This window comes from Rattus rattus, chromosome 16, assembly GCF_011064425.1.
Source record: "Rattus rattus isolate New Zealand chromosome 16, Rrattus_CSIRO_v1, whole genome shotgun sequence".
NCBI lineage: Eukaryota > Metazoa > Chordata > Mammalia > Rodentia > Muridae > Rattus > Rattus rattus.
Window position 1 is genome coordinate 28115002 of NC_046169.1, and position 25434 is coordinate 28140435.

At 46.2% G+C, this 25434-nt stretch overlaps 1 protein-coding gene across 3 annotated transcripts in view; it reads right to left on the minus strand.

The window, feature by feature from the left end:
• Positions 1 to 1284: 1284 nt before the first annotated feature.
• Tmem132b (transmembrane protein 132B) overlaps positions 1285 to 25434 on the minus strand; it is a 262144-nt gene continuing 237994 nt past the window's right edge. For all 3 annotated transcript variants that reach the window (XM_032887118.1, XM_032887120.1, XM_032887119.1), the window contains exons 6-9: positions 10681 to 10886; positions 5777 to 6047; positions 4136 to 4327; positions 1285 to 3241 (exon numbers count right to left, since the gene is read on the minus strand). In XM_032887118.1, coding sequence (XP_032743009.1) covers positions 2105 to 3241; positions 4136 to 4327; positions 5777 to 6047; positions 10681 to 10886 — 1806 coding nt within the window. In that variant the 3' untranslated portion in view covers positions 1285 to 2104. The remainder of the gene's footprint in view (positions 3242 to 4135; positions 4328 to 5776; positions 6048 to 10680; positions 10887 to 25434) is intronic.

Consider the following 25434-nt stretch of genomic DNA (forward strand, 5'->3'; position numbering starts at 1 on the left):
TGTTTTTGGGGCTGCCAGCCCTGCTCTAACCCTCCTGGAAACAGCGAGCTAAGCAGAGAGCTCTTGGCAGCAGCAGATGTCAGCTAAGCTCGGGCAGTGCCTGCATCTCCTGGCTTCCTTCTCTAGTCGGCATTTCCCATTCCTAGGACCCGTTCTAAACACAAAAGCAAGTGAACATACTTCTGGGTGGATATAGCATAGGACCTGCATGACCAGCCCTGTTTGTAAACACATTGCAGTGCTGAGGATGGGAGAGGCAGAGAGAGGATCTTAGCTGTCCTGACGTGCCTACAGGAGGGACGGCCGCCATGTTCCCAGCCCGGACATATAAAAAAATGGGAGCAGAGGGATAAGAAAAGGTCTCCTCTGAGAGGTTCAGATGTCAGCCCTTCGACATCAGTGACCTCCTTCATGTGCTTCCTGCTCTGGGCCTTTTAAAAAAAATCCCATTTTTGAGAGCGGGCAATGGCTCAGTTAGTTCACAATGAGGTATACTAGTCTAGTATCTGCTTTTCTAGTTACATCATTATGATAAGCAAAAATGTCACATTTGGCTAAGCCAAAAATCCCTGTCTTTCTTGAGACTATTCATGATGCTTGTAAATAGCACTTTTATTGAAAATTACGCAAAAACTCTTTTTAACAGCGTGGCTTATAAAAACTTAACCTTGGGCTCTGGGACAGTCATTTATACTTATGAATTTGGAAAAATCATTGCTTTCTCTACAAAAAGACGTTTGAGATGGTTTCTTCTCTATCAGAATAACAACCGAGAATTTTTTTTTCAGTCATTGTATAAGACATTCTTATATTGCTAATTTGAAACATTATTTAAAAAGATAATCTGCAAAGCTGGAGGGTTTAACATTTCCTTGTATCTTTGTTGTATAAATTAATCCTGATTTTTAAAAGACTTGTTTTTGTTTTTGTTTTCAATCTTGCAAATGTGTGTCTGTGTAGTTGCACATGACTGTAGTACCCACAGAGGCCAGAAGAGGGCACTGAATCCCTTGGAATTGGAATTACATCTGGTTGTGAACTGCCACGTGGGCACTGAGAACTGAAGCAAAGCTCTCTGTGAGAGCAGGAAATGCTCTTAACCACCAAGCCATCTCTCTAGCCCTTCAATTCTGTTTTTGCTTTGTTTTGTTTTTTTTTTTATTTCAGTTTGAATTAATACATTGCATTGAGCACAGAGGACTTATATGCATACTGTGGTATTGGAGTCTCTCTTCCCTCAGAAAATTCCCCAGGAGTTTTTTAACAAGCAGACACTAAAAAACATGTTTGTGACAGAACTTTTTCTCCAAATCTGTGAAATTTCATGTGAAAAATATATTTTAAAAAAAAAACTCTCTCCTGGGTCTCCAGTCAGACCCCTGTTCCCAAGATAGATAGATGAGAAAGACCAATGTCAAGGAGGGACAAAACATGAGAAGATGTTTCCTAAATGCCATCCCCAGCAACAAAGTTTAAAAAAACAAACGACGTCCTATGTGGAGACCCCATAATGACGGGCCACAATGAGCTACAGAAAATTAAACTCTGGAACATCGAACATCAACTCTTCTTTAAGTGCTTCTAAAACAAACCCCTCCCCCCCCCAAAAAAATGTAAAGTCAAAAGAACAGGTGCGAGTCCAGATTTGTATAAAAACAATGAGCTTCAATCCTGACAGCTAAGGAAGCTACATTCACTCATCTTCCACCATGGAGATTTGAACTCAGGCCACGCGCAATGAGTGTCCACTGTGCTTTAAAGGGGCTAGGAATAGGAAAAAAAAAAAAAAAAAAAACACCACCCGGAACGTTCCTAATTACACACGGCCATTGGTCACGAGGTGACTAACAGTGTCTGCGGGGTCGTGTCTACCGCCAGGCTTGCTGCTGCCTCTGGATGCCTCCCATTCCCGGGAGCCAGTTTTATAGACATGGCCCAGCTCGAGCCCCAGCTCTCCAGACCGCTGATACCCGCTTAGAGAGGGATCCCTCCAGACCCCCGCTCTGACACTTTGCTGAGTCACCCCCTATTGCTGATCAGACCCACTGTTCCATCGCTCAGAAAACAGAAGGCATACAGGTGAATACAAACTTAAGAAAGGACTTTACATCTGGTCCTGTAGTCTTTCCATATAGTCTCTGAAGTCCTGTGAGTCCCCCAGCCCCATGTCCTGGCAGACCCACTTGATGCTGTCATCACTGTCAAACAGGATGGAGTTGGTGTATGGGCCCCCATCCTCGGGGAGGATGGTGGTGTAGGAAGTAAACTTGACTCTCTTCCTCTTTGGGCCGGAGGAACCCATAGGTTCGTTTTTCAGCTCTTTTTCATACACATAGTCAGGGGGCCGAAGCAGCTGACTATGAAAAGTCTTCTGGGAACTGCCATTCAGCAGGAAGTTCCTCTCCTCGAACTGCAGACCCCTGTCAATCATGGTCGTGCACTCCTCAGAGGGGAGGGTGATGTCCACGGGGTTCTCCAGGAGTTCTACCTCGTTCCCGAGCCAGACCCAGTCGTGAGAATGGGGGATGTTGCCTTGTTCACTCACCGCGAACCTTTTGTGTCTATACTTCCAAGCAAAGGCCACGCAGTTGATCAGGAAGACCAAGATGGCCAGGCAGAAGACACAGAGCAGGGCGTACATCCCGATCTCCAAATCCGTTAACCCCCTGGAGGTCATCGTGAGGTCACCGGGGTTATTGGATTCCGGTAACTTCCCTTGAGTGGGGAAGCTCGTGAAGGCATCCGCTCCACCTTTGAGGAGTTTTCCTCCCATGGGAGACTGTGGGGTTGTGCTTTTGTTGGTCCAGTCCTTGTGGCCAACAGGTGTGCCATGTTGGAACCACTCCTGGGCTGCTCGCTCCTGGCTTCCCTCACGCTCTATGGAATTGCTGAGGTGGCCTTTGTATTCCCGGTTGACGCCCCCGATATCATTGCCACCTCCTTGCTGCTCGTGCGTCCCGGGTTCAAATCTGACCTTGACATTTCCTTTGCCCACAGCAAGAGTACTCTTCCTCTTGTTCTTCTGACAAGACTCGCTAATGGACATTTCCAGTTTGATCAGGGGCCCTTGTCCTTCACCCTCGGCAACCACAATTGGCCATCTGGTCTGAAGGTTTGGCTGGATGGACACCACCATCTCATCCAATGAGGAAACGGTCACCGAGAAATCCTTGGGATCATAAATGTCTAAGGGTGTCACTGAGCCATCGCTGAACAAAATCCAGGAACTGACGATGGCTTCCTAAGGAAAACGAAACCAGAGAACACTGTTACGACTGGGTTCCTTCAAACTTACAAACATGACTTCCTCTGGACGTTCCTGGCGTCTTCAGATAGAAGCAACATCCCATATGTGATGGTCTTGGCTCTTGTTATGCCTTGACCTTGTATCGTTAACATACTAGAGCCCCCCCGACATGAGGTGCCAGGAATGCACTTCAGTGAACACGTTAAAGTGTAAATTAATTTATTGCATGCCTTCCCACGGGGTGTGACTTTGACCTTTGTGGAGACACTCAGAAAGATTTGGGTGATTTATCGGAATCAATTTCAGATCTAACTACCAGGTTACTTACTGTTCAAGACGATGCCACTTTGAACACCATTTACTAGGAAGTCTGTGCTGACACAGCAAAAACCACTCCTTGGGGGAGGTCTTGGTAAATGAGGTGGTGTGGGGCTGGCTCACTTGAATGGTACCATGCTCCTATCTCTTTATAAAATTATTGTGCATGCTTTAAGACACAGGGGCGCTTTAGAGCTCACGATCTCTGCCATCAACAGGACAATCAGGTACCAACTGGCCATTCTTGTCCAAGCAGCTGAAATGAAGTCTCCAAGCTTCAAAAAATTGCTTTGTCTGTTTGGCAGGAACGAGATCAGGGGATCCCTCAACCGTGGTCTAGTACCAATCCACACCTAGCACAGATCAACCCATGGGAAAGCAAAGGTCATGGGAAGGTATAGCTAAGCCCTGGGTGCCTTTCTCAGAGACAAAGAGAAACTGGGTAAGAAGCAAGAAGGAGGTCCAAAGCTTCGAGGCCTGGCTATGACACCCTGCTGGCTTCCCATGCAAGGACTCGTAACTGGAGATAGAGGTGACTGTGCACAGAACACAGGCCCCTGGGAGTCTCACCTGCTGTGGGGCTTGGAGAACATCCTGAGCAGACACTGTGGAGATGATGGCCCTCTTGTCTGCCCTGTGAGGCTGCAGGGAAAGGGACAGGCCAGCCACCAGTTGTACGCCCAGCTCTGTGATGGTGACTCGGTCATCCAGGACGATAACCGTCTTCTCGGCAAGGATGGAGTCAGAGAGAGGTGAAAGGACCTGAAAAGTAAGGAAATGCCTGTGACTTTGTCCCGCAGGGCCGCCTTTAACCCCTGAGCAGACAGGGCCATCAGGGATCTGACCGGTGTTCCGTCAAAGGAACATAGTGACAAGTGTTTAGGTGGGCCTGTGGTCATTCACATCTTTTTTGTACTGTATGATAGTAAGGAGAATGTATTCTAAGGAAAAACTGGGGTTCAAGTTAGGAGTCCTCGCTGAAGTTTCTACCTTGTTGATAAGTATGGAAGAAGAGGGTATCTTTTCAACGGCCATTAAGCAGTTTCTGAGCGTGGGTCAGTGGTGCTCAGCCTGGGTCACCCTTCCAGTGGGCAGGCAGATGTTCCTCACTGACACCCATGATCAGTGTATGGGTAACTGGGTCATCATTGGATAAACCAGTTGAAGTGGCATTTCCTAAGTAGCTATCTCTCCTAATAGACCATCTGGTATACCACCAGGGATGGGGGCTACCAGGCCAGGGATAAAGCCTGGTAAATGGAATTTTTCCTAGAATATTCTGCACTCCCCCCCCCCAAAGACATCCTGCCCTCACTCATCCCTGGCACGTGGGAAAAAAAATGAAAGCTCATTATGTGACTCTTCAATGTCACACAACGCAGCAGCCTGAAAGCCAGATGGGGCTGAATCACAGAGGGCACCCAGTATCGTCACCAGAGCTCTTTGGGGTAGAGGAGGAATGGCTGTGTTCCCAGTTGGTGACATAAGGAAGTCAGGGACACTCAGAGTCCCTACTGACAAGGGAGGGAGTCCACGAGAAGAAATACACAGGGCTCCTGGCTGACAGACAGCCAGGACACAGGAGCCTCAGTGGTAGATACACAGTGGTGTTCCCCCCAAAAAGGGGAGTGAGAGCTGAAGTCCGTTATTTCCCCAAATTTCCTGGTCAGAGCCTACAGAGATGCTGGCTCCAGCCTTGGCGTGTCATACAGAACCAGGTCAAGCCCCACTGATGTCCCAGCCTACAGAGTCAGAAATTGGTGCCATGTAAGATGTAAATCTGTGGTGTCCATGAGGTGGAAACAGAAAACAAGCGCAGAATATAACACACTTTGGCCAACTGCACCAAGAAATTAGCTTTGGCTTAATGAGGATAGACAGCATTTTGGGATTGGTATAAAAAAAACAATTCTGCATAATCGTTCTACCAAAATGTTCAATAAAAGGTTGTTGTTAGGATGTCACAGAGATCATTCAACCATCGATCTTTCTTTCTCTTTTTCTTGTTGCCCGGGTCCTCTGAGTTTTGAGCTGTAAAACCGGTGAATAGATTCCTGCACACAGGCTGAACGTGTATAAAAAGATAGATACATGCTGGTTGTGATATGCACACATACCACACATGTACAGAGCTGTATGGCATCTGGAGAAACCACTGAGGTTAGGGGGAATGAGGCGAAGCCCCTCCATACCCACCCCACTCAGCAATACCTGCACAGTGGTGATGCCCGGCTCCCGTCCTGCCAGGATCCTGCCATCCTGTAACTGGGCAATTTTGGGCTCTTCCACCTTCACAAACTCAGTGACCAGGTCGGTGATGTCAAACTGCCAGTCAGGGCCCAGCATGTAGGTCAGCTGACCCAGGTCAGGTGACTCAGATACAAACTGAGTGAGGACACGCACCAGGGCATGCTGGTACTGCAGGGTACACCCTCGTCCCTTCTTCTCCTCATCCTCCTCATCATCGCTCTCCCGGGTGGGCCTGGAGCACAAAGGAAGCAAAACAGATTAAGGTTCCTCTTTGGTGGGAAGCTCGACTCAGTCTGACTGTCAGAGAAAATGCAACAGCCTTTTTCCTATTAGGAAACCATTGATTCATTTGGTCATCCAATGAATGAATTCATTCAATCATTCATGCATGTTTCTCTCCACCCCTTCTATTCCTCTACCCCCTCCTTCCATTTTCCACTGACCCCTAATTGTCAACAGCCCTCCCCCAGAAAAATCCTCTCCACCTCCTTGATTCTAGAACCTTCTCTTTGAGTAGAGCTTGCCCTGTGACCTTCCAGGGGAGGATTTTGCTGGCTGCTGGCTGCTGGCTGCTGGCTGCTGCTGGCTGCTTTGTGGATGGAGGCCATGTCAGAGAGAGCAAAGCAGCATTCACAATTCCTACAAGAGTTAGACAGACCACAGCCCATTCTCCCAGAGTGCCAGCTGACATCCCTGTGCATGGAGTTAGAACCTTGAACTCTGGTCCCTGTGGCAGACAGACAGGCCTCACAGTGGCCACAGACACTTGACTCATTCAACCTTTGAAGAACCTGGAAACTGAGGTTTAACTCTTGTTCTAATCGTACTGATAAGGAAACCAAGATGGGGAGAGTAGAGGCCCCTCAATCAAGGCCACATATCTGGTCATCTACAGAGGCAAGACCGAGGCCACGCTAACTGCCCTATCATGTGTCCTCTCACTTTCTGTGTCCCTTCCACCCTTTCTCACAGTGTTCATGAGCAAACCAATCTCAGAATTCGCAGAGTGGCCCAGCAGTGCTCACTATAGATCTGAACCCAATTGTCTTTGATTTCTGAATTGGCTGTCTCCCTTAAGTTTTGAGAACAAAGTAGGAAGGCATAGAAAAACTCTGCAGCACAGCCATAGAGAAGTTTTGGGTTCTCAAAGAGAAGGCAGGTTATCTTCGTTGATAAGGAAAAATGGGACAAAAGGATATAGTGTTTAAAATCAGAGTGTCATGCTCGCTAGGATTGGATGTAAGATGTCCTTCACAGGTTCATGTGTCAGGATACTCGGTCCTCAGCAGCTTTAGCAAGGCTGTGAAACCTTTGGGCCCCAGAATTTAACCGGAGAAGTGGGGTTCCAAGATTTAGGGTTTCCATCACAACCTTGTCGTCGATCCCCACTGCTTCCTGATTTCCCTTGATGTGAATAAGCAGCCTCCTATGCCCACTGCCACATCCTCCCCATCATAAATGAAAAATCGACCTCTCTTCATCGAGGCTCCTTTCACTACATATATGGTCGCCGTAACAAGAAAAGTAACTAATAAGTGATGAGTTTCTTATCTTTTTATTCTATTCCTTCAGAATACGTCACAGAGACAGCATCCATTTGGTGAATCATGAGTGTCCCCAGTGACCTCCCTTAGAGAAGAAACCCACACAGTGCCCAAACAACATCAGTAGCATTCAATCACGCGTCCATGCTCTCTTTGCAAGGATCTATCTTTATATTACATGCACTTACAACGGAAGATGCTGATCAGCCCTAGGGATGAGAAATTTTCCCTTAACCAAAGGGGTAGAGTCACACTATGATGGCTTGTGGTAATCATCGGTGTGAGCCTCTGGCTTGTTTAAGATCCCCCCTTTGTCTCTAAATCTCAGAAATGTTGCTGTGAGAGGTTGTCACAAAGATTCCTTAGCCTTTGCCCAGCTGGTGGTTGCCTCAGATGCTTGCCTCTGAGCACTTGCTTATTTTACCAAGTTTGGTCCCCTGTCATCTTGCGTTCTCAGACCCCACTTTCACTGACTGCCCCCCAGATTCTAGTTCAAGGGACTTCAGGCATCTTGTCACTGTCCCACAAGTCTCTGGGGATCAGCCCCGCTGATTTTCTGTGTTGGTTAGACCGAGTCTTACCGTCCATCTCTGAGTTCATTGACCTTACTCTGCCATCCTTCCCGTACGTACCACTGAAACCATCCACTGGGGGTTTCCTCCAGCTACTTCTCCTTACTGAGATTGCCTACGTTCTCCATGGTGTTGAGACTATTTAAAATTCTACATCAAATATCTCCCTCAAGATAACAAGTGACTCCACATGTCTTAGATATTGTGATTTAAAAAAAAAAACACTCAGAGATGGCTAGGAATCTACTTCTGTTAAATCTGTTCTGGAGTGGCACACAGGCTCTGGTTTCAATGGGGTTTGGGGATTAGAGGTCATCGATGGTGTTAAAGTCTCACTGGCGCTCCCCTGACATCATGGCTCCCGTTCTGTCCATGATGCTTCATCTCTAAGGGTACTGTCTACCTCCTTGTTCAAGGGAACAAGTGGAAGACGTCAGCCCCTCAGACGGCATCTATTCACTGTGCCGACACTTCGTGTTCTGGAAGAATTTGGAGTCTAGTCCTGGACCTTTGTGGTATCCTGAGCCTATGTTTCAGAGCGTGTCTGAGTTTTCCCATTGCTCAGCATCTGGGAAAGCTGATAGTTTGGATGCCGTTGGGTACCTGTTCCCTTCCGTTTAACAGCCCTCGCCTCCTTTTTTCTCTCCTCTAGCATTTAGCTGTAAAAAGCAAGGCACACATTCAACACTTTGCCTGGGAATCACAGCTTCAGAGCCAGTTTTATTTGCTTTCGTGTAACTGCAGGCCACAGCACACTGGCATTCTGTAACAGTCAAAAAAGAATCTGGGTTCCCCACGCCCTCTGAATGTTTTCCAAGTGCACTCTTATCCAGGATGACTGCTATTTCCAACCAGGCAATGGGAGCGTCTCGACAACGTCTCATGCCTTCTTCCCAACAACGTCTCATGCTATTGGGCTCACTTGTCAACACCTTCACCACCCATGAGTCTACAAAGAGTCTGCCAAAGGCCACTATGTTCCTCCAGATACTTCCACTCTCCGCCTACTGTCTACTTGAAAAGACACCCTCCATGGAGTGTTACAGTTGCAACACTGGGTAACAATATCTGGGTTACTTTCTTCCTTTGTGGTGTAACAAATGTCTACACACTTAACAGGTTTTTTTTTTTTAACTCATTTGCTTGCTTGGGATCCTGTGAGTCATGGACAACAAGGCTCCAATGAGAAGTTCTGCACCAAGACTGAAGCTGATGTCAAGGTGTCAGCCAGACTGTCACTTGAAGCTGTTGGAGCAGAAACTGCATCTAAACAGTCAGGTTGCTACCCACAGTTAGACTGGGTGCCATTGGTCCGTGTTCATCATGAGAACGCTCATGGATCCCTAAAGGCTCCACGTGCTTTCCATGGCGCATATTAAACCACCTCCAAAGACAGCATCGCCCTGTCAAGTGGCCCTCACTCTCAGACCTCTCCAGGGTCCTTCTGCCACTAGCCGGAGGGGATGATCTGCTTTCAAGGGTCTCATCTGATGGATCCAGCCCTCCTCGATCATCTCCACGTCCTAAGATAGATCGCTTTGGCTGTAATTGCGTCTGTGAAGTCTCCTTGGCACGGTGCCAGGCTGGTGCCTGACTGGACCTCTAGTTTCATTTCTGTTGCCATGATAAAGTAATGTCCCGAAAGAAAGCAACTTGGGGAGGAAAGGGTTGATTTTTATCTCACAGTTCTAGAGAGATACTGTTTATCATGGTAAGGAAGGCCTGACAGCATAAGCAGTAGAAGTAGTAGTAGAAGTAGTAGTAGTAGTAGTAGTAGTAGTAGTAGTAGTAGTAGTAGTAAGTAGTAGTAGTAGCCATAGTAGTAGTCATAGTAGTAGTTGTAGTAATAGTAATAGTAGTAGTAAATAATAATAATAATAATAATAATAATAATAATAATGCCTGCTCCGATTTTACACATACTAAGGAAGCAGAGAGTGAGAACAGGAAGTGAGGTGTACTCTCAAAGCCCACCCCACCTCCAGTGATATACTTCCTCTATCAAAGCTCCTCCTCCTAAAGGTTCTATAAACCTCCCCAAACAGCGCCACCTGCTGGGGACCTGGTGATGAAACACTTAAGCCTTTGGGGGACATTCTCTTTCAAACCGTTGCACCTGAATAAGCAGCAGATGAGGATCCTGGAGAAGACTTTGACTTTGGGCCCTCCCCCCTGCAGAACACATCATAGCACTGGATTCTTGGGACCTCTTGTAATACCATTGTTTCCGATGTATAGTTGACGGAACTGAAGAATACCTAGGTGACGTCACGAGGTCACGTGGCTATACTTGGCAGAAGCCAAGGTTAAAACTCAGACAGTCTTGGCTTCAACCATGTGGTTGTTACCACAGGACGCCTCACCCCATGGCTGACAGTCAGAAAGGAGAGGATGACCGAGGATGGGGGAAAGTAGTTAGGTTCTGAAGGCCAAGTTCTGTATAGGTGCTTCTTAGAGCTCACCTGACCTTCCCGCATCCTACAGACCACTCTACGAGGCTGCGGGCATCACCGCCGTTAACTGTTAATATTGTCTTTGACGTAATTTTCTCGCGTCCAACTGTTAGTCATCATCCAAGTCAGAGCCACAGGAGCCCAAGGCCAGAGCACTGCCGTGCACTGCGGGAAGCCAAACCCAGACCGTGGCAACACACTTCAGACATTGCTTCCTGAGAACCAACTTACCTCCCGCAGACACCTGCGCCCGCCCTGGCAGCCTCTAGCCCACAGCTGGGGCTCCTGTTCCTCACCTCCTGTTGGATGCCACCGGGATCCTCCAGCCCTTGATCTGGCTCAGCTCGGTGTCCGAGATCTCAATCTGCAGCGGCAGGCGGGGCACCCAGACGGTGATCTCCACCTGGGAAGTGAAGTGCTGGTGGGTGAAGTTGACAATCGTGCCTACTTTGCTCTTCATCTCCTTCCCGTTCACAAAGATAGAGTCACAGGTGTTGGAGACCTTGGGGGAAGGGGAGGGACAAGAACACGAGACGCATCAGAAAGAGACACGCTACACACAGATCTTGACATCTGTAGAAGTTCATGAACCACGACAGCTCTGATTTATAAGGAGCCAGAAGAACAGGACAGGTACAAAGAGTAATTTGTAGACACTAATTAATGACAAATCACTGATAGACAGACTCCAGGAAAGCCGTTTTGTGTTACACAATACTGACAAGTTAAACCATAAACATAATTTAATGGAGCTGCGTAACCCCAGCCGCCTTTTGGGAGGGCGCTGTTTTCCTTATCTTACCTTTTCTTATGCGCTCAAACCGCTGCTAATCAAGCCCCAGGTGTGTCTTATTCCACTCTGGTGCCACATTTGAAGATGCATAAAAGGTTTTAATGTTACTAAGAAAAGGCTTTGTTCCGGCCATAAAGCAGAACATTTGAAAGAAATTCAAGAGGGCTCTGCACTGGATTAAAACCCTGGTAGGCTAAGTGCTCATGGGATGCCCTGGAAACACAGATGGGATTAATCTGTGCAAACAGTGAGACGCAGTTTGGAAAACTGGGGAGAAAGAGGTGAGTCTCTGGCTCAGCACTTGGGGGTACGCTAGCTCACCCCCTGCTGTGGGGTCTTGCCAAACACATCAGCTTCCTGCTTCACTTCCCACCTCCTGGGTGAGCAAATGAAATGCTGTGGTTTTGTTCTCCATTGGGATGAAGGCTGGGAACCAGTGGGAAGCATGAAACATGTGGGACCTGTGATGTCATTTTAGAGATGGGAAGACTGAAGCTGTGATGTGGCATGATTGATTGGAAGTGCACACACGCGTGTGTGTGTGTGTGTGTGTGTGTGTGTGTGTGTACACATATATGTAGAGGTCAGAGGTCAACTTGAACTGTCATTCTTCAGGAGCTGTTTGCCTTGTGTTCTGAGAGGGCACACTGATTTGGCAAGGCTGCCTGGCTAGTGAGTGCCTGGGAGCTTCTTGTCTCTGCCTCCCCAGAGTTTGGATCCTGGACATATAGCACACACCTGGCTTTCCATATGGATGCCGGGGACTTGACTCAGGTCCTTGTGCTTATGGAGTAAGCATTTATGGACTCAGCCATCTCCCAAGCCCCATTTTGAAATTATTAATCCGTCGAAGGAACGGTATCTAGAATAAACAGGAACTTAAAAATTCATCTAAAACAAATCCCCCCTAAACATCTGTTTGGGGCAGGAAGTCGTGAACAGAAGGGGACTTCAGATGGCTACGGTCTGACTGAGCAGTGAAAGGGCCTTCAGGCCTGGCTTCAGTGACTTGGGGACGGGGATGATGGGAGGTTAGACATTTCGTGCCAGAACACACGAGGATATGATCACTAAACACCACTTTATGCAGAACAGCTAAAGTTCTGCAGTTCAAATCACCTATTATATATTTTATGAGTTAGAACTTTCAGGCTCTAACCACAGAGCAATGATAAGAAGATACAAATGGAGTTATCTGATTTGTGTCAGGATACCATACACCACACTTCCACCAACAAATACACACACACACACACACACACACACACACACACAATCACTATGTGTGAATTAATTTTTTAAACATTTAAGGTAGTAGAAATGCCAGGAACCCTCATTTAACCATTACACACTACACATATGAAGTATCATACGTTCACCCACACCTCTTTACAGCTAAAAGAACAATAGTTGTATGGTGGTAGCTGATGCCTCTTGACATTGTAAACCCAGTGAGCGGTTGAAATGGGGTCATTTCTTTTAACTTCTCAACTTTAGCGAAAAAAGAATACTCTTTTCCGGCCTTCCCTTTGCTTTTTTAGAAGGAGAGCGATACAACACGCCAAGAAGAGCAGCTGTCGCCCAGGGAATGTGGGAGGGACTTAAGCTTGTGTCATTGAGCCCAGAATCATGGAGACATCGGAATGAGGCTCCCACGTAAGGGCAGGGCATAGGACTGAAGACTGTGATCTTATCTTCCACGGGGCCCACAATGGCGAATCTGACTTCCAGCCATACGATTCTCTGGAAAGGATCAAAGCCTGTCACAGAGAAGCTCTCCCCTTCTGCGTGACCACTGTGCTGGGATAGGTTTCGCTTCATGAGGGCATGACCTCCCCTGGACTCCACTCACTTACCCCAGAGAACACAGCATCCTGTCTGAAGTCAAACTAAAGTCACCTTCATCTTGCCTCAAAGACTGGTCAGCCATTTCTTGAACATTCTTGATACCCCTTCCTGGAACTCAGACCTCAAATTCCTGTGAGGAATCCTTGACCTTCCTTGTCAGCTGCTACCTACCCACCCCAAACCCCACCTTAACTGTCAGAGGAACACACTGGCTCTGGGAATTTTTGTCTTAAGAACTTAAATCCCATAGATGAGGAGATGGGATCTGTCAGAAAAGTGCTTGTCTTACGGGAGTGAAGACCCAAGATCAATTCCCAGAACTTACATTTTACAACATGGGGAAGAAGAGGGGCTAAAGAGATGAGTTGGTGGCTGATCACTCTGGCTGCTCTTCCAGAGGACCCAGGTTCAGTTCCCAGCACCCATACAGAGACTCACAACCATCTGTAATCCAAGTTTAGGGAATCTGGTACCTTCTTCTGGCCTTGGTGGGCATTTCACACACAGGGAACACATGCAGGCAAAAATAACATGCACATAAAATTAAATATAAAGATCAAAAGTTTGTAAAAGAAGAAAAATGTCAGGTGTGGTTGCAGGTACTTATAATCTCAGAGCTGTGGAGAGAGAAAAAGGTAGATTCCTGAGACTTCCTGACTAGCCAGACAAACCTATGTGCAAGAGCCAGGCTAGTATAAGATTCTGTCTCAAAACTGAGGGGTTGGGGGTGTTTCCAGACCAGTAAGAGAACTTGTCTCAAAATACAAGTTAAACAGCACCTAAGGAAGGATATACATTTTACCTACACACAGCATTCATACAACACACACACACATAAACATACAGACATATATACATACATTCACAGGTATACAACATACAACACACATATATAAACACACATACAATATACACACATATAATATATATACACATACAACATACAAACATACATACACATACACATAGACATACATACACATAGACATATACAAAATACACACATATATACATGCATGCACAGATATACAACATGCAACATACATACACATACATAAACACACATACTACATACACACATATAAATATATACCCACATATAATATATATACACATACAACATACAAACATACATACACATACACATAGACATACATACACATGGACATATACAATATACACAAATATATACATGCATGCACAGATATACAACATGCAACATACATTCACACACATAAACACACATACTACATACACACATATAAATATATACACACGTATATACAACATAACAAACATACTACACACACATACATACACATACATACAACATTTACATATATATACGTACACACACATACATACATGCACACACATACACTAAAAATAAATGGGATTCAGTCCATATATGGTGGATGGAAACAGACCAGGAAAAGATACAGAGCTTGAAGCGTGGAGGACCTAAAGAAGAATGTATGTGACCTTGGAATCCCAGGGTGCAGTCTGACCATGTGACTAGAAACTGAGATTACAACATGGAGTAAGAGCTCATTAGGCAGAGAAGACATAACCATGTAAAAACCAACTTCCCACTCCCATCATTCATCTAATCTAAAAAAAGTATTATGAGTGTTTCCTCTGCATGTATGGGGGTGCATCACAAGAGTGCAGTACCTGCAGAGGCCAGAAGAGGACATCAGATCCCCTGGCACTGGAGTTACAGATGGTTGTGAGCTGCTCTGTGGGTGCTGCAAACTGGATTCAAGTCCTCTGCAAGAGCAGCGAGTGCTCTTAACTGCTCAGCTATCTCTCCAGCCCCCCACCCCCGTCATTCATCTAAATGATGCTTGAGGGGCTCTCTGAGCCCCAAGGGGAGCATCGAAAACCAAATGCTATCCATCCTCATGTAAGAAGAGCAGAGGCCAAAAGCAAGGAGCTCAGAAAAAGACCAAGCCGTGTCACGTTCATCTTCCAATATGTGTAAAACAGCTTATAAAATGTCATATTGTGAAAGCTGCCTTTAGAGGTTAATATTTTTACTGTCAAGTTATTACACTTCTGCAACTCCATTATCCCAGGATAAAAGACACAAAGGGGGGCTTTGAGACGTGGGGATGGCTCCTAGGGGATCTTAGGAGTTGTTCGTTTTGTTCTCCATTCAGAACGGAAGAAACAATGTATCCTGGGTCTACCCTCCTGCATCTGGCTTGCTATTGCCTCATTAGGCAGTGGACAGTTTTGAGATTGTCTGTTGTGACCTTTCCCAACCCAAACACTGCCTACACTACAGACTCAGAGAGAGCACTTCTCAGGAATATTCCCAGAAAAATCCAGAGATCCCAGATTTAAGCAGTCAGAGGATCAGTTGTCATAGGAACAAAACACTTTGCAGGTCTTACTGCATGTTGCAGAATGCACTAAGACCCAGCAGGGATGTGGATGGTGTTTATTTCTTTATTTATTTTAATTTTCAAGTTATTTTTAATCTGTGAGCACGCGCGTGCGCATGCACGCGCGCGCACACACACACACACACACACACACACACACACACACACACACACAGAGGTCAAAGGACAACCTGTGAGGGTCAGCTCTCTCCTTCCACCATGTGGGTCCTGGGTATCAAACTTAGGTTGTCAGGCTTGGGACAAGCCCGGGTCAAGCATATTCAAACCATGATGATGCCTTTATCACTATAGGCTAGCTTTTGCTTCCTGGAATATACACATGGATTCAAGATACAAGCTCTTGCCCCTGCTCTCTTCTTTCAAGATTTCAAGTTCAGTCCTTGCTTCTGCCTGGCTGTATGGTGGCTGTGAGCTTTCTTTTGGCTCCTTCCAGGCAGAGTCATAGAGGAGGATCAATAACAGTTAATCAGTATTTTCCACACATTACTGTATTAACACGGGTCCCCAGGGCAAGGTCCATCAAGGCAGGGCAATAACCAGGCTAGCTTTTACTTGCTCCAAACAATGTTTTTTTAAAGATTCTCTTCTAATAAGCCTGGTCTACAAAACAAGTTCCAGGCCAGCAAAAGCTACATTGTAAGACCTTGTCTCAAACAAAGTGCAACAAAATACAATAAATACAATAAAATATAATAAACACAAGAAAAATAAAATTTTATAGCTATAATCATAGAAAGATTATTTGTCCTCAACATTTATGCTTGCATGTCAGAACAGGATCCAATGTACAATTGTCTTAACACTCTTGCAGGCAAGCCACACATCCAGGGAGGGGCTGCTGTGAGCGGATCCACACTGAGTTGTAGCAACCTAAATCTGAGCTGTTCTCGCCATACTGAAAATGTTACCTTTCATCCTCTGTGGCTAAGACCTTGTATGAACAACCCTAAGAAACCCAGGCTCTCCTGTTCTGTCTTCCACTCATTAAGTCTCTCAGAAACCACGTTAGGAATCCCAGTGTGTTCCGTTACCATAACCTTTCTCTGCCTGAGGCACCTCATCTGTAAAATAAGAATAAAAAGCCCCTTTGTTTAACTAACACTTAATGTTGCTGAGACCCGGGAGCTATCCTAGGTGCTGAACACAGAGTACGGCCAGACACAGCCTTCAGTGCTCATGAGATTTAAAAGCTGAGCTGGGAGAGATACATAATTAATACGATCATATATTTATATAATAAAGAACTTGGTAGTGGAAAAAGCTTGAAAGAAAAAATAAAACAAGGAAAAGAACAGAGAATCAAAACAGAAGGTACAGTTGTGGTTAGACTGGAAATCACGCCCACTGCAAAACAGGCAGGGTGGCACAAGTTCACTTCTGAAATAAATAACTCTAAAGTTCCAATTCTGTGCTCAGAAGAAAAAAAATGCCTATTAAAGATAAAACTTTTAAAAAGTTTTGTTTTTTCCCAGACAACATCTAATGGAATTGCTAACCAACTGGACTAATTGAAGAAATGTTAAAAGGGTGCCACAGAGAGGACATAGTAATTAAGAATGCAAACTGCTTGTACAGAAGATCTGAGTTTGGATTCAGGCTCCCGTGTCCTGTGACCCACAACTACTTGTTATTTCAGCTCCAGGGGATCTACCGCCCCCTATTGGCTTTCTTGGACATCGCGCTGATATGTGTATACACACACACACACACACACACACACACACACACACACACACGGACACGGACACACACACACACACACGGACACACAGAGATAATTAAAAATTAAAAATTAGACTTTGAAAAAGAATGTTACAGAAGAATCATTTAAGGAGACAAAATAATGAGTCAGAAATTCATATCCATACACAGAAATCAGTGCATGAGGAACAGAGTAATTAAAACAGGACTAAAATTAACATTTTCAGTCATGATTGCTCTGTAACATGAAATAATAGCAATATATGTTCACATCTGAAGTAAATATAAAATAGACAGCAAGCTAGAGCAGATGGGAAGGAGTAATTGGAAATATAAGATTCCACAGGCTACGTATTAATACAACTAAAGAAGTATTTAACTAGGGGTGAGTCTGGATTCTTTGACACATATTGTAAATACCAGGTGTGGTGGGAACACATAAAACAAGTGTTTTAATTTTTTTAATACATCTCGATGCTGAGGACAGAACCCAGATTTTTGCTTAGACAGTGCATCCTGCCACTGAACTACATCCTCAGCATAAATATTTTATTTATGAAAAGACAAAAATGGTAAGTTAATAAATTAAGACAGAACATGCAATTGGCCAGACGGGCAGCAGAAATGGGGGAGAGAAACACAGAGCAGATGGGAAAATAGATTAACAGCGGGAAGGCACCTTCCAGTCTAATGCTAAATATGAGTGATTTACTCGCATAAATTAATATGCAGGCCCCCAATTCATTTTCTACAACCAGGGTCCAAGCACAGAGTCTGCCCGAGGAACTCGTTATAAGCGTAAAAACCTGAGGACACTAGCGACAGATGAGGAAGGAAAGATCCTTCATGAAGACCTAATGAAAGTGAAATGGAGAGTAGTCTGTGTGAGTCTCCAGCCAGAAAACTAGCGCAGAAATGATGGCTAGAGATGGGGAGAGATACCATGTGGAGAAAGGGGCTTCGATGACGGCTGGCTCAGTAAAGTACCTCCCACAGAAGCATGAGGAGCGGAGTTCAAATCCCATGACACATTTGCAATGCCAGTACTGAGGAATAAGAGACAAAATGATCCCCAAGCTGTTAGCCAGCCAGTCAGGCTGGATTAATGACCTCCAGATTCAGTGAGAGAGCCCGCTTCAGAAAATACAGTGCAGAACTACTGAAGAAAGCACCTGATACTGACCTCTGGTTTCCACATGCATGCACATAGACTTATATGCATATGTATGTAGACCCACATGAAACATATAAACACGAAAGAGGAACACTCCTCCATTGTTGGTGGGATTGCAGACTGGTACAACCATTCTGGAAATCAGTCTGGAGGTTCCTCAGAAAATTGGACATTGAACTGCCTGAGGATCCAGCTATACCTCTCTTGGGCATATACCCAAAAAGGTGCCCCAACATATAAAAAGACACGTGCTCCACTATGTTCATCGCAGCCTTATTTATAATAGCCAGAAGCTGGAAAGAACAGATGCCCTTCAACAGAGGAATGGATACAGAAAATGTGGTACATCTACACAATGGAATATTACTCAGCTATCAAAAACAATGACTTTATGAAATTCATAGGCAAATGGTGGAACTGGAAAATATCATCCTGAGTGAGGTAACCCAATCACAGAAAAACACACATGGTATGCACTCATTGATAAGTGGCTATTAGCCCAAATGCTTGAATTACCCTAGATGCCTAGAACAAATGAAACTCAAGACGGATGATCAAAATGTGAATGCTTCACTCCTTCTTTAAAAGGGGAACAAGAATACCCTTGGCAGGGAAGAAAGAGGCAAAAATTACAACAGAGACTGAAGGAACACCCATTCAGAGCCTGCCCCACATATGGCCCATGCATATACAGCCATCCAATTAGACAAGATGGATGATGCAAAGAAGTGCAGGCCGACAGGAGCCAGATGTAGATCTCTCCCGAGAGACACAGCCAGAATACAGCAAACACAGAGGCGTATGCCAGCAGCAAACCACTGAATTGAGAATAGGACCCCCGTTGAAGGAATCAGAGAAAGAACAGGAAGAGCTTGAAGGGGCTCGAGAGCCCATATGTACAACAATGCCAAGCAACCAGAGCTTCCAGGGACTAAGCCACTACCTAAAGACTATACATGGACTGACCCTGGACTCTGACCTCATAGGTAACAATGAATATCCTAGTAAGAGCACCAGTGGAAGGGGAATCCCTTGGTCCTGCTAAGACTGAACCCCCAGTGAATGTGACTTTTGGGGGAGGGCAGCAATGGGGGGAGGATGGGGAGGGGAACACCCATAAAGAAGGGGAGGGGGGAGGGGGATGTTTGCCCAGAAACTGGGAATAACACTCGAAATGTATATAAGAAATACTCAAGTTAATATAAAAAAAAAAGAAAGAAAGAAACATATAAACACCACACACACATGTGCACACACGATGACTTATGTACATATGTATGCACACCCACATGAAACATATAAACACCACACACATATGCATACACACACATGTGCACACACGATGACTTATGTTCATATGTATGCATACCCACATGAAACATATAAACAGCACACATATGCACACACATGCACATATATGACTTGTGTATATATGTATGCACACCCACATGAAACATATAAACAGCACACACACGTGCACACACATGTACACACACATGATGTCTTATATACACATGTATGCATACCCACATGAAACATATAAACAGCACACATATGCACACACATGCACATATATGACTTGTGTATATATGTATGCACACCCACATGAAACATATAAACAGCACACACACGTGCACACACATGTACACACACATGATGTCTTATATACACATGTATGCACACCCACATGAAACTTATAACACACACACACACACACGGTTAAATTTTTCCAAATGCATAGGTATGTATGGGCAGAGCCTAGGTGTATAGGAGACTAAAGCTAATGGAGTCACAGAAGCCAGTACAAACACAGTTACTGACTTTGACATTTAACACTCCTTTCTCAGCAATGAATATCACTAGAGACAGAGATGACCCAAACAGCAGCATTCACCCACGTGAACCCATCAGCCGCTGTAGAGAAGCCAGTTATACACTCTGCTCCACTGACCACAGAGTGAGTATTCAACAAGAGAGTCTTGATTTTAGATGGTAGACCACGAAAACCAAGGCTAAGGATCCCCACAGCACGTCGGCCGTCACTGCCACCCTGTCCAGGCCACCTACAGGATTTTCTCTTTGTCTTTCAGCTTTGAACAGCATAAGCTTGTTTGTGTTTTGTTTTTTTTTTTTTTTTTCTCCCCTGGGGTGCATGGCCTTCTCAGATTTGATGTTTGGTATCTCTGTAATTTTGGCTAGTTTCTTTTCAAATGCATCTTTAGCGCCATTATTTGGGCTTACACACACACACATACACACACACACACACATATTCACAAATAAAAATAAATCTTTTTTAAAGTCAAGATCGCTGCCACTATATATTTATATTTGTAGTGTTCCTATTTTATTCTTTTTCTTCTGGCTTTAATCCCTGCTAAAAATTACCCATCCACTTACTGATGTTGTCAGTCATTTCCAGTCTAGCCTTTAACACGTCAATCACAGTTATCCTAAATTCTAGCCTGGATGTTCCACTATCAGAGTGAGAGCTAGTCTGGCTATGAATCACTAATACCATTCTCTGGGGTTTATCTTTGTATCAACTTTTCCCGAGCTTCCGGCTTTCTCCTTTAAGGATGGATACATTGTAACTCACGCAAAGGGTGCTGAGGGGAACTGCTTTTGTGCTCGACAAGGGACATAACTGTCCCTCATCCCAGTCTGGGATTGGTCTGAAGTGTTTGTCAGGGTCATGCTCGGGGTACAAGGGCTTCAGAGTCCTCGCCCCTCCCTCTCTCAATTAAAAGATGAGATGGTCTCCCAGAGCTTATTTCTTGATCTTCTCCTTCTTGGCTTTGGATCACCCCAGTTACCCAGAGTATCTGCCTCTATGGCTCTCCCAGCTATGGTCATCACTGGTTTCTTCTTATGCTGTTTTGTTTAGTGGAATCCTAGAACTGCATCCTCTGGTGTTCTGGGCATCAGAATCTAGTGTACCCACACTAGAGAGAATGTTTATAGAGAGGGTGAGCCCACATCTGGTGTTGCGATAAAATATCCTGAGGAAAAGCAACGTACAAGAGAAAGGGGTTACTCCAGATCACAATTCTGGGCTACAGACCACTACCGTGGGTAGGTCACAGTGGCTGGAACCTGAGACAGGTCATATCACATCATATCACAGAAGAGCAGAGAGAAAGGAATACCCTTGTGTTTGCTGGGTTTCTTCACTCTTATACAGCACAGGGGCCAAAGCATGAGAGAGTGCCACCTAGCTCCCATTGGAGTGGGGTGAGGGTAGGGGTCTAACCATCTCAATTAAGACAACCCCAACAGACATGCTCACAAGCCAACCTGATCCAGACAGTCCCTCACTGAGACTCTCTTCAAAGGAGATTCTAGTTTGTGTCAGGTTGACAGTTAAAGCTGACCATCGTACCGCCTCAGAGGCATGGGGAATTCATAACCTATTTGAAGCTAAAATCCAGGGCCCAGGGTCAGTGACGCTATCACATGGGCTCTGAGCAGGCCTCTAGAGACAGAGCAAACCAGGGAGCTTGCGTTCTTGAGGAGGCCCAGATGAGCCGTAACAGTACCCAGCGTAATGACACATGGTGCCCGTGGACATGGACCTTGCTGACTGTATCCGTTCAAATGAAGAAATAGATGGGCTGCTTCTCACAGTTACCAGAGATGTTCAAGACACCTTCCCAAGATGACTTGGGGCCCCTGCTTCCACTAAAGTTATTTCCATCAGTTACCTGTAGGTAGCTGTCCACATCACACAAGTTCAATCCGGCACCATACAAAAGCATGATCCAAACTCCGAGGCCCCTTATGAGGACTCCATGAGGTCCAGACCTGTGACCCCATGCAAAGTGCTTGCCCCTGCAGTATTATCATTTGTGCGCTCCATCCCACAGAAATTCAGATGACAAGGAGATTTGAAAAGCCTTCGCACTTAAGAACGCAGGATGAGATCCAAGCCTTTCTTACTCATCAAAGGATGCCCAGAGGAAGGAGGAAGTGTCTCCCTCCTGAGAACCCAGCATGGGGTGCTGCCCAGCTTCCTGCTCCAGTTTCTGTCGACCCTGAGCCTGCTGGGAGAAGCTCACTGAGCAGGCGCCACAGCACAAGCACAGGGTCAGGAAGTTAAGGTGCTTGGGGTGTGTGCATAAATTCGTCACATTAAAGAAAAGTATCTGTGCAGGTTAAGCATCCTGTAGGGGGGAGGGTGGAGCCGAGATTTTTGCAGAGGCCCTGATGAGAGGACAAAGGGAACTTTAGCTCTGAGACCTTGTCCAGGACCAGACATGAAAACACACAATCACGCTCACACCTGAGGGTGAAGCGGTTACGGTTGTGGTTTCTGGGGTCCCAGCTCTTCCTCTTGGGCTGTGGTTATCAGTCCTCAGGCAGCTGTGTCTGAGGAATCCCATGTTCTCTTTCCAATGTTGTCTGACTTAGCTCTCCGCTGAGTCTGGTCAGCCATTCCTCCTGCCCCCACCCATCCCACAAATAGTAAGTCTGAGGCTGCCCTTCTTAATAAACTTGCGTGGCCTAAGTCATCAGCATCTGCAAGACCTTCCGGTCCCAGCTGCTGCTTCTGTTATCTTCCTTTCTCATCCTCCATCCTCCCCTTGACGCCTTTCTATTCTGCTGCCATTTGGGGTCCCCTATTCCGTGGGTTTGGGTCAAGGGATAGGGAACTGGGCTAGGCATGTGGCACATGCCTGTAATCCCCTGCTCTTAGGAAACTGGGAGAAGGAGGGTTGTCACACGCGTGAGGGCAGCTGGGGTGATACAGTGAGTCATTAGAGAGTGGGGCTGTGAGCAGAGAGGAGATGGAGGGAGGGAGGGAAGGAGGGGGGGAAAGAGGGGAGGAAGGAGAGGAGAGAAAAGGGGAGGAGAGGAGAGGGAGAGGGGAGGGAGGGAGGGAGGGAGAGAGAGGAGAGGGGGGGAGAGAGGAGGGGAGGTAGGGAGGGGGAGGGAGAGGAAGAGAGGGAGAGGCAGAGAGGGAGGGGGGAGGGGAGAGAGAGGGAGGGAGGGAGGAGAGGGGAAAGAGAGATGGAGGGAAGGAGAGGAGAGAAAGGGAGGGAAGGAGAGGGCAGAGAGATGGAAAGACAGAGGGGGAGAGAGGGAAAGAGGGAGAAGAGGAGACAGAGAGGGAAGGAGAAAGGGAGAGATGGAGGGAAGGGGAGAGGAGAGAGAGGGGGATGGAGAGGGGGAGAGAGGTTTCCAGGTTTGTATTTTTACAACATTTAAAAACTACTTCTGGCTTTTGTTGTTGTTCATTTTTAGGAAAAGAAACTTCTGGGCCAGATAGATGGCTACTGGTTTGGTAATCTGCTCTTATAAAATGACAGGGATGTGAGCCAAATCCCCAGTGAAAGACCCACTCCATGAGTCTTAACTCAGAGCTGCAACAAGCTTGAATGAGCCCAGGCACACCCAGATACCTAGGGCCAAGTCACCGTTAAAACTAACAGACCATAAAAGGAAAGGAATACAGAACAGACTAGGAATACCGGATCTGGCAGGAAGGGATAAGTCCCTAGCCCCCCGACATTCAGGACGTCCCAACCCGCACGTACTCTTTTACCATGTTACAACCTCATTCGCATATGATTCAAACCTGCCAATGTGTGTAGCAATACCTTATTACCTCATCTTGTGAAATAACCAATCATATGTGAACATGTCTATATGCCTCGTTTAAATCCACCAATCCCCGTAACTATGCATCTGCTTCTGTACGCCCGCTTCTGCTTCCCCAAACCCTATAAAAGTCCCATGCTGGAGCTGCTGGGCGCGCAAGTCCTCCGAAGAGACTGTGCCCGCAGGTACCTGTGTTTTCCAATAAACCCTCTTGCTGATTGCATCCGAGTGGCCTCGGTTTGGTCATTGGGCGCTTGGGGGTCTCCTCTTGAGGGAAAAGTCCTCTCCGGGGGTCTTTTCACCCAGCACCCTTTTTTTAAAAAAAAACCACGTGCATCAGCATATGCATACAATCCCAGCCCTGGAGAGGTGGAGACAGGCAAATCCCGGGGTCTCATCCTCTCAGTTGGCCTGGTTGAAATCAGGGAGCTCCAGGTTCTGTGAGAGCCTTTGTCTCAAAACCAGACAAACAAGGCTGTCCTCTGACCTCCACACACACTTGCACGCATAGGCACTGCGCCTGCACACACATGAACACGCACGCACAGGCACAAAGAACAGAAAGAGACTTTTGCCAGAAAAACTACCGTGAACTCTGAACGTAAGGGGTCAGCCTCCAGGGCGGAGAGTTTCCTCTCCAGACAAGAAAGGAGAAAGTTGATGCAAAGCGCAGCCTTCTCGCCACCTGCTTCAGAGCACAGAAAGGCCCCAGCGGAAAGACCCGGCACAGCCAAGTTTGTCCACTGCTGCCAAGAGGAGGCTAGATGCCCAGGCTCACAGTCATGGGGGAAGGTTTCCAAAGTGATCTTTGGCTTAATTGTCCGTTTTCCAGCTCCTGATTCTGTTGCTATTTATGCTGTTCCTAAATATGACCACCATTTTACCCTCTGCCCCTACCATGTGCCTAGACACACAAACACACTCTAGGGTGGCTGGCTGGCTTGTGAGACCCCCGGGATCTGCCTGTCTCTACCTTCTGCTCAGTAGGTTCAACCCTTTACCAGATAAGCCGTCTCCCCAGCCCACAGAGGCCTCTTTAGTTACAAAATAGAGAGAACTTCGGGGAGGAGCGGAGAGCTTTTTCATACTTACTGGATTCTGCTCAAGAAACAGGCTTGAACTGGAACCTGGTAACAGAAAGGCCTGTGCCCTTGCCTTGGCTCTGTCCCCTTGCTTTGTACAATGGTTAATTCTACCCTCCCATGCTCAGGCACACGCCCTGTGCTGGGCACTTCACCCATTCACAGTAGCAACCAATACTCACTGATCTCGAACCCTCTGAGGATCGGATTGGCCAACGTAGCTGGCTCCGAGTATAAACATGGCTGCCAGCAGCCCACTCACACGTGTGAGGAGAGGTGAGAGGAGATAATTATCAGGAAGAAAGGAAAATCAGAGAAAAGGAAGGCTAATTAGCCCAACCTGGGAAGGCAGCCCGCAAGGTGTCCACCGTGTTGATATAATTAAGTGAGTGAGGGTTTCAAACCAGCTGCTTTCTCATTAGTGGGGGCTGATACCGCGT